The 17,498-nt window shown below is 46.4% G+C and overlaps 1 protein-coding gene across 17 annotated transcripts in view; it reads right to left on the bottom strand.

Moving 5' to 3' along the window:
• Positions 1–17,498, bottom strand: part of LOC119437274 (ankyrin repeat domain-containing protein 17-like) — a 190,046-nt gene that overhangs the window by 121,440 nt on the left and 51,108 nt on the right. For 11 of the 17 annotated variants that reach the window (XM_037704331.2, XM_037704318.2, XM_037704327.2 and 8 more), the window contains 6 exons: positions 17,299–17,408; positions 16,561–16,983; positions 10,316–10,403; positions 9,852–10,231; positions 6,931–7,017; positions 1,814–2,044 (listed from right to left, as the gene is read on the bottom strand). In XM_037704331.2, the coding sequence (XP_037560259.1) occupies positions 1,814–2,044; positions 6,931–7,017; positions 9,852–10,231; positions 10,316–10,403; positions 16,561–16,983; positions 17,299–17,408 (1,319 nt within the window). The remainder of the gene's footprint in view (positions 1–1,813; positions 2,045–6,930; positions 7,018–9,851; positions 10,232–10,315; positions 10,404–16,560; positions 16,984–17,298; positions 17,409–17,498) is intronic. The other 6 variants (XM_037704321.2, XM_049660399.1, XM_037704322.2 and 3 more) reach the window with 5 other exon arrangements.

Genomic DNA, 17,498 nt, shown 5'->3' with positions numbered 1-17,498 from the left:
CTTTTCTTTTCCCCAGCAGAATCCTAGCACTTATGAAGTACAGTCGAACCCGTTTATAACGCATTTGATAGTTCCACGGAAAGTGGTTGTTGTATCAGTAGTTCGTTACATGTGGACTCGCCCTTCAAAACTCACAAAAACTAACGACACTGAAGCTGCCCGTGGCAGTTACGATTAGACGGCACTTTGGTCCGAAAATCACATTTTTAGTATTTTACATTCTGTTACCGGCACTTTCCCGCATCTAGTAACTCAAAGTTTTCGTTATAAACGTCATCTAAAGAGCGACATGCAGCCTTGCAGCTCTTCAAAAATGGAGCACAGCCGATTCCAATCACCGGCCATTTCGAAGCTACGAGCACAGCCGCCGCAATTTTTGAGAGCTTAATTATTATATTTTGAGTGGATTCGGAATGATAGCGAAGCGATCTATTGGCTGGAACTACTGCAACAATGCCGGCATTTTGCAAGCGTCTTGCCGTTATGGCTGCAGTGCCAGACGTGTGCGCGTCAAGAGCCGTGAAGTTCCCTTTTGTATCTCACTTCGGTCGAAAAAGTATGAAGTTCGAAGGTAGAATGCCATCGTGATGTTTATCGGCAACTACATTAACGAAGCGTCGACGAACCGCAATCTCCAGATAACGCCGTAGTAACGTCAGCCGACCAGCTCTAAAAGAGAGTGCCGCTATTGGGACGTCTAAGATAGCACGCGGTGCCGCTGGGAGAACTGCGCGCAAGAACTAAAGAGCCGCGTGGCCTCCGCGATGTCATCGGCGCGTGCTATCGCGGAGGCCATGGCCACTGTTTTGCCTCACCCTGAAGCATACTGGAGACATGCTTTGAAGCATGGTTGAAAGAGTGACTTTCCTCGCGGCTTCTGAAATCCGTGCACGGCACTCGCTCATCTCGGCGGTCGTATCTTCACCAGTGCTGAACTGGAGCGAGGGCGTGCTGCCGTGCGCCCACTTCGGCTGCGATTTCATGCTTCGGAACTTCGCGTGTGCCCTCCTTTTCCCGCGACCGGTTTTGAACTGTTCGTTGTAACAGTACGCCACTGTTTAAAACGTTCCGTTATATCTGGACACAGCTTCAATAGGCAGGGTCAGGAAATCGAAAATGCAGTGAAATGTGGTCGCTATAACCGACAAATCGTTATATCTGGAATCGTTATAAGTGGGTTTGACTGTATTGGTCACTGCCAATTTCAACTAACAAGACCTCACTCACACTACAAACATAGCGCTACAATGCTTATGTGAACATCAATTTTTTTTTTTTTTTACACCTACGGTGGCAACAAAGTTTTTTGCCTGAAGTGCACAAAAGAACTGGGCTGAAGAAAAAAAAAAGCAATACCCTACACACAATGAAAAATAAGACACCTTTTTTTCCCCCTCAATCCAATGTCACTCCTTACCACTTGACTGTCCACGCCTATTCCCATCAATACCTCGCTATGGATGATTGCAAATTCGTATTTTTCCACTTTCCGACCGCATTCAGACGGCTAGCGCTATTGATCGGGTTTTTGGAGCTATTTATTCAGTTGCAGTTTTTGGTGTGATGTGCGCTGGTAATTTCCAAGATGGCATCAGCACCGCGCGCCGCTTACGCACGGAAGCAATGCTTCAGATTCTAATGCACCTGCACCCGAGTGCAGCTCTGCGATAGGAAAAAAAAAAGTATTTATTAGACTACCCAAGAACTGCTTCTTTTCCCACAGGCAGGAAATAGTTAAACAAGAATTATGACCAAAGACATCACCACTGGGCTGCAGAAGCAACACAGTAACTCAAAGCCACACATCACTTGCCTTGTCAAGATGCCTCTTGGCAGCAGCGGGTAGTAGTGTAGGTGCTGTCGCGGACGAGGAGGAGGGCAGGGCAGTGATCTCTGCACCGGAGGAGGGGGGCACAGCCGCTGATGAGGAGGAGAGGGCAGCATTGCGCAGGTTCAGCTCTTCCACCACGTCCTCGGTCGATGCGGCTGCAGCCAGGTGCTGGTGATGTTGGGCAGACAGCACGATCTGGGCATGAGCCTTTTCCTGCACGCACGGCCCACACGGACAACAGACATGCAGCCCACCGCTCGTCTCCGCCCCTTTATGACCCATCCCAGGGAAGGAAAAGAGGCAAACACTGGTGCAGTGCCCACCCACTACTGTAACCTCAAGGCATGCTCAGCGGCACAGTCACAACCACTGCACTAGCAAAAAATCGGCAAGACAGCAGGTTCTCTACAGAACACGAGGCTGTTCTCATAAGCCACTTGTAAGAAAAATAAAACCAGACCAAAAGATCCAACACCAGCGCAATTTGCAGCATGAGTCGGCAGTGAAATCCACCGTAAAGTTCAAGACTTTCCCAGATCTCAAAACATGCAGTATTTTTTTTTTTTTTGGGGGGGGGGGGGGGTGTTTTTCGTTATTTGACTTTTTTGCTCTACCATCCAATTTGTACTGTAGTGCACCACAATAAAGGCGCCAAGCTGTTTGTGATCACATTCAATAAAATAAAATAAATTAAAAATAATGCACCTGCTACCAGCAACAACGAAGAGCTATCTCGGGCAAAAAAAAAAAAAAAAAGTAGCCTGGTTGCCAATGCAACATCTCGAATAGGGCATTAGCATCACACTTCGTGGTGCATCAGTGGATTCAGAATAAACTGCACTGTACAGTTTGCTTCCCTCATGTTTGCTTGGTGCTGAATCAGTGTGGTCAGGCAAATAAATGATTGCCCTCCATGCATATAAACCTCAAGCAGGAGACGTATTCTTGGACAATTACTTTCGGCGTCTTCGCGTGACACAGTGCTCAGCCAGCCAATAAGCATGCACTGAAAGTGATATCGCCGAAAGTGATCATCCGAGAATACATCCCCAGATTTCCCCACAGAGAGAGAGAGAAACAAAGAAATTGAATCTTGAAGTACAAATGGTAACAATTATGCAAATGAAAACAGCAACAAGACAGCAGGCATGCATACCATGCATCACACAAAAATATACACATCTCAAAACTAGCTGCCAGGTCTTAACACACTCCCTGGAATGCAAATTTGCCCCTCACACTTCAGGTGCTTCACTTGACACTGTGCAGTAACTTGCACCCTTCCCACAGAGGCAAGGTTAATGGCACTAAGTGTGAAAGTTCCTTGATGACAGGCTTTATAAAGCCAATGCCCCATGTCCAGATTTATTTTCATATGCCAGTACGACAGAGCCTAGAAAACTATTCCATTGGTACACAGGTACTTCATACAATGTGGTCACTAAGCTATGTCTAGAGGATAGGGGAAGAATATTGAGTGATTACTCAATTTACTGTTGACTTCACATGAGCTACCATGGTTATATGCACTTCTGAATACTGAGGATGTTTGATCCACCAGCTAATTCATTATACTAACATTATCAGACTGAACTATGTAGAAATAATTCGTACACAATTTTTTTTTTTGTAGTACAGTCGAACCTGGATATGTGCGTTCAACGAAGAGCAGTAAAATCCCCTTGAAAATTTTGGTATAACATTTTTATTTTATAGATGGCTATATATCAATTTTTTTTTTCCGTGATCCCCTTCAGATTCGATATATGCGGGTTCAACTGTAGTAGTTTGTATTCCATTGATGGTGAATATGAATTTGTTTTCATAAAGATATGCTCACTACAAACAGCACCGACTTAAGAAGCAGTCTTGCATACTACAGGATTGCACATTTCACTTGTTTGCGCTGCAAGCCCATTGCTTTGTATGGCAATTAAGACATTCAGGTGCCCTCACAAAACAAGCGAACTGGTGGGGGAACTGCTGGCACTGTTAAACTTTTTGCAGGTTAACCGTTTTAAGCGTTTACAGGAGTGCCTGTCATATTAAACACGATTGGATAAAGATGTTTCTTCCCAACTCAAAGTTGTAGTTAATAATTTGTTGCTTAAAATGAATGCAATATTCCAAGTACCATATTCACTCTAATATAGGCCCTTTTTTTTTAAAGATGAGTGATGAAACTCCTACATCGGCTTCGACTCAAGGATTTTGTTAGGAGCCGTCGGAACTGGAAAATGTCACCCCGCTAACGCCTACACTAAAAGACAGTATTGTAGCCATTGCCAGACCTGCCAACCATAACAGTTAAGAAATACTGCAGTTGAAGCCAAAAAATACTAAAGATTGGTGAAAAATCCTAAAATTGTTTCAATAATCAAATTATTAACTGTGTATTAAAAAAAACACAGACTGTTCTCTAGGGTCACTGTGAACAGGCAAACTGCTATGTAGTCACAAGAGGAATGACCTGTGCCACAGAAATATGGGAATGTCCATTAACTTTGTCATATAATATTCACAAATCAGAAGTTGAAATTTTATTAGCTGTTATACATTGGTTCTATGAAGGAATGGCATTGCTACTGGTAGGTCAGAATAAATGAGCGCATCCGAAAATAGCCTCCGAAAAATTGGTGGGCGACTATTTTTATAAAACGAGTCCTGCCCTAAACTGGCTACATATGAACAGCTGTAAAATTATTTGTGTAAATACGACAATCATAAACAAGCTCTAAAAATCTGGTATTCTATGATAAAACTGTAAAAGTAAGCAGGTGTGCATTACTCTCTGCTGCCATATCCCAGCAGTACTACAACTCACTGTAACAGTACACCACTTTCACCACATTTAATGCATGCAGTGCGGGTTCAGCCAATGTTTTTTCAAAGTTAGCTCTCGACAAGACGCTGGCACCAAGCAAGCGGTGTTAGTAAAGCGGTGCCGACAGTGAACTGGGACAATGTGTGTGGCTAGTGGTATACAATGGTAATAAATGGCATTTGCTTTTTGTGGCTGTTGCCATTTACCATTATTTTGGTAGACTTGCTTTTTTTTTTTTTTTTTGACCTTCTGCATTTGTGGGATCGGCTTCAAATTGGGGCCAGCCTACATTCGAGTAAATACGGTAGTTAATAATGGACAAAAGTATGCCTCCAGTGGGTGTGAATAAGTTATGATAAATTCACTTAAATGCAAATGTCACATCCACATGGCACCACAAGAACTGCCTTAAAGATTATGGCATGAGCTAACCTGATATTTTTCTTATTAATTCAGTCATCCAATTGCAAAATTAAACCAACTTTCTGGTGCTTTACGCTGACAGCACTTTAACACTTTCTTGTCCGCGCCTATTCCCATCGATAGACCACTATAAATGGTTGCAAATTCATATTTTGCTGCTTTCCAAGCACTCTCGCACTAGCGCCAGCCATTGGGTTATTTACCAACTATTTAATCGGTTTCGCCTTTCTGTTTCCGCCACACGAGGTTTCTTAAAGCACCTACAGAGAAGGGGCATGGTTGGCACGATGAGCACACGTACTTCCCAAGATGACGTCCCGCACCGCTCATCCATGGAAATGTTGCATTTATACCAATTCTGATGTACCTACACGCAAGTTTTGGGACTTTGCAAATAACACTCACACAGAAGACAACTTTGGTTTGTCATAGTTAGCCAAGGACTTTCACTTTCTTGTCCGAATTATTCTAAAGCTGGCGAGCACTGATATAAAGATATTGGGCATGTCCTAAAGGTCACAGTTCTTATCTGCAAGGTGTCAACATCCCTCGGTAGGGATCACTTGGCGGCGGCCACACAAGGAGTTGAGTTTTTAGCCTGAACAGACTGCTGGGAATGGACCTCGGCATTGCGCTGGGGCTAGTCACTAGGGCTAACGTTTTCGTAACTAAAGAAATTCTTTTCACACAGAAAGCTTGTATTTGCTGGAATATTGCACACGTCCGTTCCGTTTAAAATCTATATCCTGAATTTTTTAGAAGCAACAATGATTGAATTGAATTGGCATGAGAATTTCTCCATCTACAATTTGATAGTATAAACCTTAGTATCTGGCATGCTCTGTGATAACAAAAAAGTATTTACTAGGCTACCTAAAAACGGCTGCTTTTCTCATGGGCAGGAAAGTGTTAAATAGCAGATCTTTCAATGAACATTCACGGCACTGTGCAAATTCAGCTGAACCTGGCTGTTCAGGTTAAATAGCACAAATTAGGCAACAGGAGCAAGGTTCCTGGTACCTACTTCACTTTGGTAAGCACTCCTCCTAGCTTGTCATTGCTTGAATGTGCAAGTGATTAAGTTTTACATACTAGTCCATCGATTCAGAAAGCTACGAGTGAATCGCACAAGTGCACGGACACATGGAAATAAAAACTGTGAAATCAAATCTTCTGGCAAGTTTCAAAGTTGTGGATTCCTGAAATATATTATGCCATAAGGAATGGAAGCTCACCAAAAGTGGGGCCTTACTTCCTTAATTGCTGGTAGCTACCAAAGGAATCTGCTAAGACATCAAGGCAGGCATGTAGGCAATTCACAATTCAGCGCAGATGACACATGGACAATGAATGAAAACAAGCAAAATGAATGTTACGGTCTAACTCTTTTTCTCAGTTCCTGTCATCTGCGCTATAGTACAACATTTAGAAGGGAGTCTGTCTTTACATTTCGTTAAATTACATTTTTTATCCTCTCTTTTCTACACGTGCACAGCTAAGCATAAGTTGATGTTCCTGAACACCCAATGCCATCATGAAAAAGTCGAGGCCAGAATGGTGTTAACAAGCTTGACCATTGGCGCAAGTTAGTGGAGTTAGCAGTCTTTAGACAAGGACATAAGTTGTGAACTTGAGATGATCGAAAGTCAAATTAGCTGACATTTAGTAGCAGCAGTGATGGAGCGAGTTAGTTGGACAGCAGAATAAAAATACGCATTTGTCCACGATTTTGTAGCTTTCATTCTGGTGAGTATGAGCGCGTGATGCAGTAAGTGAGGCGAGTGCGAGTTAGCTTTGAAAATCTCGGCCTGCCGTGAGCAAATATTGGTTGAGGGCTCGCAAGACCGCCGACCTCTGCCTGCTGCCAGCTGAATGCGGTGTGCGCCTGGCAAGCACATGCAGGGGCGCCATCTTCGTTGGGCATCATGTCCTCGGAACCCTGGAGTGAAGCACAGACCAAAGCGAAATTGATACCAGGACAGCGTTCCTGTGCTACGCAAATCAGCTCATGATACAAAGTCGCTGTTGGTCGCATGTGCCGTTTGTAGCGTCAAGTCCCCGAGTAAGAGTTGTGATGGCAACGCAGCTACAATTTTGGCTCCCAGCAGCAGCAGCAAAGTTTGAGAGGTGCTTTGCATGGCACCCTTTCTTGCTCGGCAACAAAGGACACCATAGCAAAGACATGCAAGACCATGCACATTGCTCGCATGCATAGCAGCCACAGCAAAACAATATATCTGGCATGCATACGCATTCACTTCAGTGCATCTTTGACTACAGCTGAGCCCGCCTATAGGAGCCCCATTATAAGAGGCCTTGCAAAGCTTTCTCTGGGGCACCATTTTTGGTAGATCTATTCTCTGCATGTTGAAAAGATGGAAACAAAATCTATGACAACGGGTGCAAACTGCAGTCATCAAATGCGGAAGCCTCAAAACAAAAGTAAACGCAGAGCTACGCTTAACTCGAACATTTTTGCGTCTCTTGATACCCCATTTCACTCACCCACAATGTGTGCCCAATACAGTCAACGACCGATTTTTCGGACGCCTGATTTTTCAAAAATGCCCGATAATTCAGACACCTTGGCAGCACCCCATGAACCCCACAGAGCCAATGTATAAGAATGTCTGACATTTCAGACACCGAAATACCTTTGCAGCACCCCCATGAACCCCACAGAGCCAATGTATAAGAATGTCCGAAATTTCAGACACCGAAAACCTTCACCGTCCAATTTTCCAGACCTTTTGCCGTGAGCACAGGCCTGAAACAGCATTAATCGAAGCCACCACGGAGACCATTTCGACAGTCTCGCAGCCTTGAATCAGCACTTTCGCACGACGATCGGCAGGCAGCCGTATCGCAGTCATCACTGATTCTCTCGCAGCCACGACTGACTGCAGCAACGATAGGCCTAGCTGATTTGACGTTCGCTACCAAGCTTCCTCCTGTTCGGTGCCTTTTTTTTTTTACAGGACCAATTCTCCACTATCACCACTGGCGTCGACTCAGTCTTTGTCATTGTCGCCAATGGCTTGAAAGCGTGGAAATAACGGCACGGGTCAAGCGTTGCATAACGCCCGTTTCCAAAAGTCAGCTTCACCACAATATAGCGATGTTAGACAAACGGAACGTATTGTGGTGAAGCATACCAAGAGTGGAATGGGGTCACTGTCATGGGACTCAGTTTGCATTCCTTAATATATATGCGTGCATCTACCGTCTCCTGTGACAGTATGTGCACAGATAAGCTAATCAGTGAACTGGCAGGCCTTCAAAGCTATTTTGGACATGCCTTGTGGTGCTTTGAGCCCTTGGGGGCAGTAAAAGCATGCATCCTTTTCAACTGCCCCCCCCCCCCTTTATTTTGAGGTTTTTGCAGCCCATGGGAAGTTCAAAAAATACTGGATGTTGACTGTAGCAGTGGGACATTGTGTTACACAGGGGATGTTGGCATGCTATGGTTCCCAAACCTGTTTGAACGTGTCAATGGTGTCATTGCCATGGTTATACTTTTCATATGGTCTCGTCGTACTCCCGTACACTTTAAAACAATGCACCACTGTGTAGCCGACTATACAATGCCAAATGTTTGCACAAATAATACGGTGGTGCCATATGTAATTGTTAGGCCACACCACAGCATGCATCAAGTTTCGCACTCACCACCGCACACACCAACCCTTCTTGTGTACATACATGTACATGAACAGGTTGTGCTGCTTGTTGGCACAACCTGAAAGGCATGCAGCCACCGGTACACCACGAAGAGTTTCGCAGCCAGTGTGCTCGGGCCATTAGGCTCCCTTTAAACTTAGAGGAGGTCCTGTTCATGCCAATGCTGTCTATATTAATGAGACAAAAATACATGGGCTTCTACGGGCTTGCATGTTTCTGCCCTGCCCATTGTCCAGACAGTGAGTTTCCATATTAACAAGGCGCAATTGCATTGGAATACGCTTTTGTGAATATCAACTTTTTGGTTCGAAGCGAAGTCAAAGCGAATAATTTTTAGTGTCAAATAATTTCGAAGCGAATACTCCGAATAGTTGTGGGATCACACGAGGAAGATCACACAAGCAGCTCAGCGCCACCGCCGAGGGGCACCATTAGACCTAGCGAACTTCACTTCAAAGCGTCCACTTATCAGGAATTTTGAGAGACAACTGATGCCCTGTGACACTTGGGGTTGTTATGAGCAGGCTCGACTGTAATCCAGGATTACGTGCAAGCTGATTTAAAGGTTGCACAACCTGAGGATATGACTAAGTTAAAGATGCACTAGATGCACAGGGCAGACTGTGCATTACAAGACAAGAAATGCTTTGTTTGCAAACAGTGCATGCAGTCCAATTAACTCCTACTGCCAAGCATTCTGGAGCCACAGCAATGCAGCTCTGCACTAGGAGCCGTCCCGCCTCTGCAAAGCGTGGTCATGCCTTTCATATCAATGAAAAAAAGAGCACAAGTCTGCCCTTTATCATGTGGAATTGTCCATCATGCTGGGGAACACATGCTACAAAATAGGGAGGAGCAGACTGTTGCAGTGACCAAGCCAATCAATCAAGCCATGCAGTGCAAGATAATCAAGAGATCCATCACCTGCTCTATGGGCCTCCTTCGAGGCGCGACTAAAATTGTTGCGTAGAAAAAGCCACCAGCCTGAGGCTTGCCCGCGGAAATAGGCTTCTCAGTCCGGGTGCAGGGAGACGTCCAAGCGCAGCCAGGGACGTGCATGCGTGCGTGATACTGTTTCCCATCCCGACCCACCTGCAGCTCACGCTCCACCCTCTGCAACTCCTCAAGGATCTGCTGCTTCTGCATAATCTGCTCCTCCCGGCTGGGGTGGTTGAGCTCAGCCGATCGCATCATGCTGCTGATGCAGGCCTCCAGCCGTTCGCTGGGCCGAAGGCCGGGCTGCCCTTGGCTTGGCTTTGTCAACTGGTCTGCCCCACCCCGCGACAGCACAGTGCCCCCGCCACAGGACATCAAGGGTGGATGGCTTGACGAGGAAGAGGAGGAAGGGGAGTCCCCACTGGCCTTGCGCTTGCCACTCGTCGAAGGGGCACTGCTGCTGGGCCACGATGCATCAGCCGAGGGAATGGCAGTCACCGAAGAGGACGACGCCGACGCCACCCGGGGCGTTGCCGCTGAGAAGGGAACACAATGCACGTGAGCTTCATGCCACCCACTCCATTCAACGTGCTTTTCACAACAGCAGGACCAACACTCACCTCCAGCAACCTGTGGAAGGTAGGGGTGCCCGGCAGCAACTGCTGCCGCTAGTGCTGCCACCCTCTGCTCTTCAGTCATGGGGACAACCTGCACCACACAGTCACATGATACCTTTAGGGGACACCCCATGTAGTGCTCGACACCCTTGCACACTATCGGTGCCGAAATAGTGGCCAAAGTACAGAAGCTATCCGAGGAACCTCTATAACACCTCTTGCCAACTTTGCTACCTCCGCTCAAATGCCTCATTTTAAGAACAGGTGCAGTGAAGGGCACACAAAAGCCAAGCTGTCAGTGTAAAGCATTCCACAAACTGACACTCTGTCTCAAAGCAGAATCTTTTCGTCAGGCAACAAAAAACTGTCACTAGGCAGGCAGCATTAGGAGCGCGCACTCAATGGAGAAAGCAGAGAAAGGTGCTTGTTGGCCCATTGACAAGACATCCAGCCCTATCCATGCATTCAGTGTTCAAAGCACATTAAATCTTACAATGTAGCTAATTTACGAACACAAGTGGTCAGACAAGGAAAAACAATATTTGCAGATCTTAATTATGAAGTTGTGTCTGGACCAAAAAAATTTTCTCTGTTCTTTGCTCTTCCGAATTACAGTGCTGAAAGCTTGCAGAAATAGGCACATCGTAGATGACTTATAGTGATCATTGCTGGAGTCACGAATATCAGCATTAAAGGCCAGCACATGTGCAAAACATCTACACCAGGCCGTAGAGCACTTACAACAATTGAAGCACATATTCTGGACGTTCGCATCCTTTTAAATTTGCAAATGAACAATTAACGCTTCAGGACTAGCCTTTCCAGACGGATGTCACATGAAGTAGCCCAAGTAATAGAAAAAGAATGTAAAAGAAAATACTTTCTGCACAGGAAGTGAAAAGACAAAGTAACAGAATGCCTGTGTTTGGTGCAGAGCTTTACGTTGAGCCCATGCTGCTAACGAGCTGCGGTGCACCTTTCGATCTCAAAGGATGTAAGCAGAGGCAGGCTTCTCAGTCACCTAAGCAACAACCTTGCGTTCACAGCTTCTGCCATTGCATTCGTAGAGAACCTCATACCGTGAAGCTTATACAGCGCATACAGCGCACTGCATTTTTTCTGCTCCTTGTTTGCTTCCTTCACGTGTCCTCCTCCTCCGCATTGCCCTCGTCCCTCTCCCCTCCTCTGCCAGCGCCACCCCCTTGACAAATGAGCCTGCTGCCGTGCTTGTCTGCGGGATTTTAACCACATTATAACCAGTAAAGTGGACTTCCGATAATCCGACTCCATCTAATTTGATCCCAACCGAAAGTCTCTGCCGGCGGTGCCCATGCATTTTTCTGGGCCCAAACTTTCGTGATTTTGATCCTAAAATTGGCCTTTGCCCGATAATTTGAACTTGACCAGTCAGCACGCACATGCCTGACCCCTATAGTGACCCCAATAGCGACCCCTTTACTGGCAGTGCCTGTCTCAGCGGTGCTTAGGGAACAGTGAATGCATTGAATACACGCCATCTCCCGTCGAAAACGTTTATTTTCTGCCTGCCCTAGGCATATTTTCGAGCAATAACAGTAGCTCACAATGTCTGATTACAGTAGTTACTTATTTCTAATGTGCCCCTTTTTCTCCCCAAGAAAATTGCGTCAAAAATTGCCTGCTCAGTGCGATCGGATACAAAACTAAAACCAGTTACACAACGTTTGTATGCTTTGCCGCAGAACAGATGTATTTGCTGCAAAGCTGACTTCAGGAAACCAGCCACCAATGTGCGCAACACTTATTACACCCTTGTCCATTTTCCTTGCTAAACAATTGGATGCACGTTAGATTTCTACTTTGTTGAGGAGTTTTAATGTCATTTTCATGTTAGTTTTCTACTTCGGACACATAGGACACATAGAAAGTGGGGGTGCATTTGATTAGGGGGCATGTTAGAATAGGGCAAATACTGCCAAACAAATCAGTAGTGTGTTGTGTCCCTTTTCTGCATCATATTAATTAGACCTGCCGGATATTTCAATCAATTTCATCGGTCCTGTCAGGGTTCAATTAACGGAAGCCAACTATATTTCATGCGGCTGTGTCATAACCAGTATCCATATGCATTCGAGTTCTATGGAGGGTAAATAGGAGTCGGAGAACACCTCGTGTTATATCAGGTCCTACATAATATAAGCGGTCACGTTGTAAGTGGTCTGAGCTGTAATTGTATGGGCTCCTTTTGAACATGCCGTTCGTTTTATCTCACAAAGTTCCAATTTTCTCCAAGTTCGGGAAAAATAAGTGCCTCAAATTTAATTAAGTAGGGTGTTACTATTAATGCCTTTACATGATTCAAGAAATCCATTAAGACAAACCTTGTTGCTCTGCCTAGTCTACCCTAGAACAAGAACTGCGAGAGTTCAAAGGATAAAAAAAGAAAAAATTGTCAGTTTTGAGGCAGAGAAAGCAATGACAAAGCTGAGTGTCGTGCTCGAGCTCCTCGAACAGTGTTACAATACACAAGGGCGACTCAGGGGCAACTGCTGCTGAAACCCTGTCAGCTACCAGGCACCTCGCAATGCTCAGTGCTGCAAGCCTTGTTGGTACACGAGGCAAGACCGACAGAAAATAGTCAGCATTTGCTCCTCAGCAGGAACACTAGAGTTTGTGTACGCAACGCTTATGTTAGGAGTGGAAGGCAGAGCACTGCCCTGGCACATCCTTCTTTCTGGGGTTTTACGCGCCAAAATCAGTTCTGATTATGAGCCACGCCGTAGTGGAGGGCTCCGGAATAATTTTGACCACCTGGGGTTCTTTAACGTGCACTACAAGGGTACCACCACGCCCCCCTAGCGGCAAAAACGCGCGTCAAAAGCGGCGGGAATGGAGGTTTTGCGGCGTGCCGCGCGAAATGGGTTCGAGACCCATTTATGCGGCAAATGCCGCGTGCCGCGAGATGAACCAATCAAGAGCGACGAGGGTGACGTCACGGAGCCATCACAACCGGACCGCCGCCGGTCCACGCCGTGTTTTCAATTGACGATCGCCGTCTCTCGCATGAAACAATGAGCGCTCGCGCGTTCGGAGAGCGCGGGAAATCTTATCGCGCTGCCACGCGGCCGCGCTTGCCACAGTGGCCTCACGGCAAGGCGCTGACGGGCGGCAACTTGCCGCCCGCGGCATGACGCACGCGTTTTTTGTCGTTAGTGTGGCCGTACCCCAACACTGCCCTGGCTCCACTGCAGAGCCAATTGAGTGGAGTACGAGTAAGAGGAAGAAAACCAACCCTCAAACACAAACATATCCTGGTGCATGAAATCCCTGAGTGATGAAATTAAGAAAATTAAATTGATATCTTGCTCTTTGCTTGGGCTGAATTCTGAAACTAAGCTCTGAAAAATGCATGCATGAATTTTATACTAATATAGTGTGGTGCCTAGGCTAACAAATTTGGTGTTTACCCCACTCATATGCGCAATTTTTCAAGCACATCTGCAAATAATTTGCTTTTCTTTTCACTGCATTTCTTTTTTACAGTAAAACCACGGTCATACTGATTTCACACGACCAAAAAATTTGCCCAAATTAACCGAATGTTGAATTATCGAGGGTACTAGGAGAACAATAAACAAATCATAAACATCAACACAATTTTATTCAGCGAATGAATCAGCAAATTCTGTTTCTATTTTGCACAAAAGCAGTGCGGAAAGCTGCAATTTTCATCTCGTGACTGATTAGTGATTGCAGCCACAAAGGCCTCGCAGATTCTTTCATATTGCGGCCACAGAGCAATGCCTGCGTCTTCATTTGAGACATGCTTTTTGCTATCGTGCACACATTCCGATTATGTTTTTCCCAGCGAGCTGGTGAGTTGTCCGTCTATCATGAATGATGGCGACCACACAATTCTGTAGGAACACTGCCAACGCCATACCTGCCAAGTTCGAGGAAACTAAATCTGGGAGATCTTCCTACCAGCAGGGGGGGGGGGGGGGGGGTCAGTCAGTTACACAACCCCCCTATTAATAGTTTTCCCCTTCCCCCAAGGTCGATATTTTCAAGTACTGCCAGGAGAACTTCACTGCACTTTTATTTACCGATATACAAATGATCACATAAACATCAAGGTCTCACTTTTACAAGCATTTCGCTGTTGCTAATTTTGCCTTCAAAAATTCTTTACAATTTAATTCAATTCTCGGGTCTTACGTCCCACAACCACCATCTGATTATGAGGCACAGCGTAGTGGGGGACTCCGGATTAATTTGGACCACCTGGGGTTTTTAACGTGCACCGAATGGACGGCAGACGGGCGTTTTTGCATTTCGCTGCCAATGAAATGCGGCCGCGGCGGCCTAGATTTCATCCCGCAAACTCATGCTTAACAGCGCAATGCCAAAGCCACTAAGCAACCATGGCTGGTGTTGAAAAATTCTTCACATAATGTTTGATTGTACGAAATTCCAATTCTATCACATTTTGCGAGGTTCACATTTCCCAGAGTCTTGAACGAGCGACACATGAACGAGCGGCACTGCGTCCGCGCTTGCATTTTTCACGAAGTTAAATTGCCGCTCGCACTCTGCATTGCTCTGTGGTATCAACAAAATACCCATACCCAGCGTCACTGCGACTAAGCACTACATTAAAAATACTTGATACGTTTCGCGCTAATGCTCCTCGCTTTTAAAGCCATGACTGACAATAGGCCTACGCAATGCCAAAGCGGCTGATGCCGAGGAGAACAATGGAGAGTCTAGTGTTGCTAGTTGTGGAAGGCGGCATTCACTGGCTAGCTTTAATGGGACTAGGGCCACTATAGCACCCAACAACCACGTCAGCATAAGGAGCGGCTCTGCGATAACGAAATACAGTAGCGCATGTATAGGGTTTCCAGACTACTTTCTTAACAATGTTTTGCGTGATGAACTTGTCACTGGACTAGAGTGGGCTGGAGTTTTTTTTTTTTTTTTTTTCCAATGTGGCCTGACAAAGCACTGGACACGGGAACACGACACAATATCAATTTTCGGGAGATTTTCCTGTCAGCCATACAACCGGAAGAAATGGTCCAAATCCGGGAGTCTCCTAGGTAATCCGGGAGACTTGGCAGGTATGCAACGCACACTAAGTCAAAACAAAACTACCACTTGCTGAACTGCTGCAAACGAAACCACGGTTGCAATCGGCGCAATCATAGATGGTGACTACGCAGTACTGAAAGGCATGCCGGCAATGCACACACTGAGAGAAAACGAAACTACCATTAGGTGCAACCACTGCGGACGGAACCATGATCACTATCAACGCAATCACTGATGGGTACTACACAGTTCTAAGGCACTTGCCCACGCGGTGTCATGCGCGGCCGCAACGCAACAATAAAGCCTATAAAGACAAACACGAATTCTTCCGGCCGTTTTCCCCTGATGACTGGCGATGCACACTCCACCGCTTTGTTTTGGTTGTGCACATGGCACATTTGCGGCACTCCACACTTGCCGCGCTCCCAGCGTTGTCCAAATTAACTGGTGTGCAGCCAAATACGTCGAAAATAACAAAAATTTGATGCCATTAAATAATGCATACGCCTGCTGGGACCAGAGAACGAGTCCAAATTGCCCAATTTTCCAAATTAACAGGGGCAGGGGTCGAATTAACAAGGTTTTACTGTACATTACTGTGAAGAGAATCTGCATTACACAACTGGGTGTTCACTCTGACACCGACTCCCGGTTGCTAACTAGAAATGAGTACCAGCACCTGGCAGGGGAATGCTGGTACCCATTTCAGAAAACTGGTGGGTGCCCAGTGGCAATGGGTATTGAACCTATGCCTCCTGCAACCAAGGTGGCCACTCTACAACAAGACTGCAGCTGCAGTCATCAATGTTTAACCAAGATTTTACTGCCAACATTTTAAACCAAACAAACACTTTTCCTAATTTGGCAGTGCATTTCTCTACATAGCACACTTGCCCAATTAATGGCTCTTGTACAGGGTTTTATCAATGGAGCCACGTCTACATTTTCCATGTCATATACACACCGATTGCAAAAATGACTATCACCATTAGCATGGAAACTGCCTCACAGGAAGCTAGCCTTACAATCTTCAAAAAGGTTCATTATCCGACACATGTGTAGCGTTGCAATTCTTGCAAATGTTTGCTCAAACCAGAGTGACAAACATGCCCAGCATGCATTATTACAGGGGATAGTCTTTTTATGGTGCCTATCCCACAACACGTGGCACTCACCTCAACTGCAGGAGAAGGGGCAGCTGCTGTGGTTCCTGAAGCCGTCGAGGTCACGGCTGCGGCCGCCGCTGCTGCTGCTGCAGCAGCTGCAGCCGCAGCCGTGCCCAGGTTAGGGTAATCCAGCAGGAGCTGCACAACTGCCGTGTGGCCCCCCTTGGATGCCTCGATCAGCATGGTGGAGTTGTCCTTGAGCCGGTGGCTGGGGTCCGCCCCATGAGCCAGCAGCAACTCCACCACCGACAGGTGGCCACCCGCACAGGCCAAAGACAGGGGTGTGTGGTCATTGCTGCTGGTTGGCCGGTTGGGGTCTGCACCACGGTTGAGCAAGAACTGCACCGTGCACAGGTGGCCAGCCCGGCACGCCTTCATCAGCGGTGTCCGGCCGCCCTCGGACTCGTGCTCCTGCAGATGATGGCAGCATTGCTGACAGGGCTGCTGCTTAATACTTGTTGCTGGGCTAGTTGGTTCATACTTCTTGCAGTGGGAAAGACTTCAAGCAAGTAAGGAAACAACCGGACAGCGAAGCACATTTTTTCCTGTCCAGTCATTTCTTTACTTGTTTCCACATCTTTCCCACAGTAAGAAGGGCTGCTGTTGCTGCAACTTCAACGCGCGGCAATTTGGCTGCAGCATGACACTGATCCCAAGGGGTAGCGAGTACGCCCCCCCCCCCCCCCAAAAAAAAAGCAAACATCCACTACCGAGCAAAAGATAAATAAGACACTGAACTGCACTCACCAAGTCAGCATTAGCTTGGAGCAGCAGGTCAGCGACATCCGTGTGGCCATTTTCGCAAGCATACGTCAAAGCCGTGTCCCCCGTGGCAGTCTTCGCATTGACGCATGCCCCTGCACACAACATAGATCATGGTTGGCAAACAACAAGGCCCTGTGAGCATTCAACGTCAAGTGCTCTTCAAAAGCAAATGGACAGTCTAC

The sequence above is a fragment of the Dermacentor silvarum genome, chromosome 1, assembly GCF_013339745.2.
Source record: "Dermacentor silvarum isolate Dsil-2018 chromosome 1, BIME_Dsil_1.4, whole genome shotgun sequence".
NCBI classification, from domain to species: Eukaryota; Metazoa; Arthropoda; class Arachnida; order Ixodida; family Ixodidae; genus Dermacentor; species Dermacentor silvarum.
This window is presented reverse-complemented; position numbering and strand designations above follow the sequence as displayed.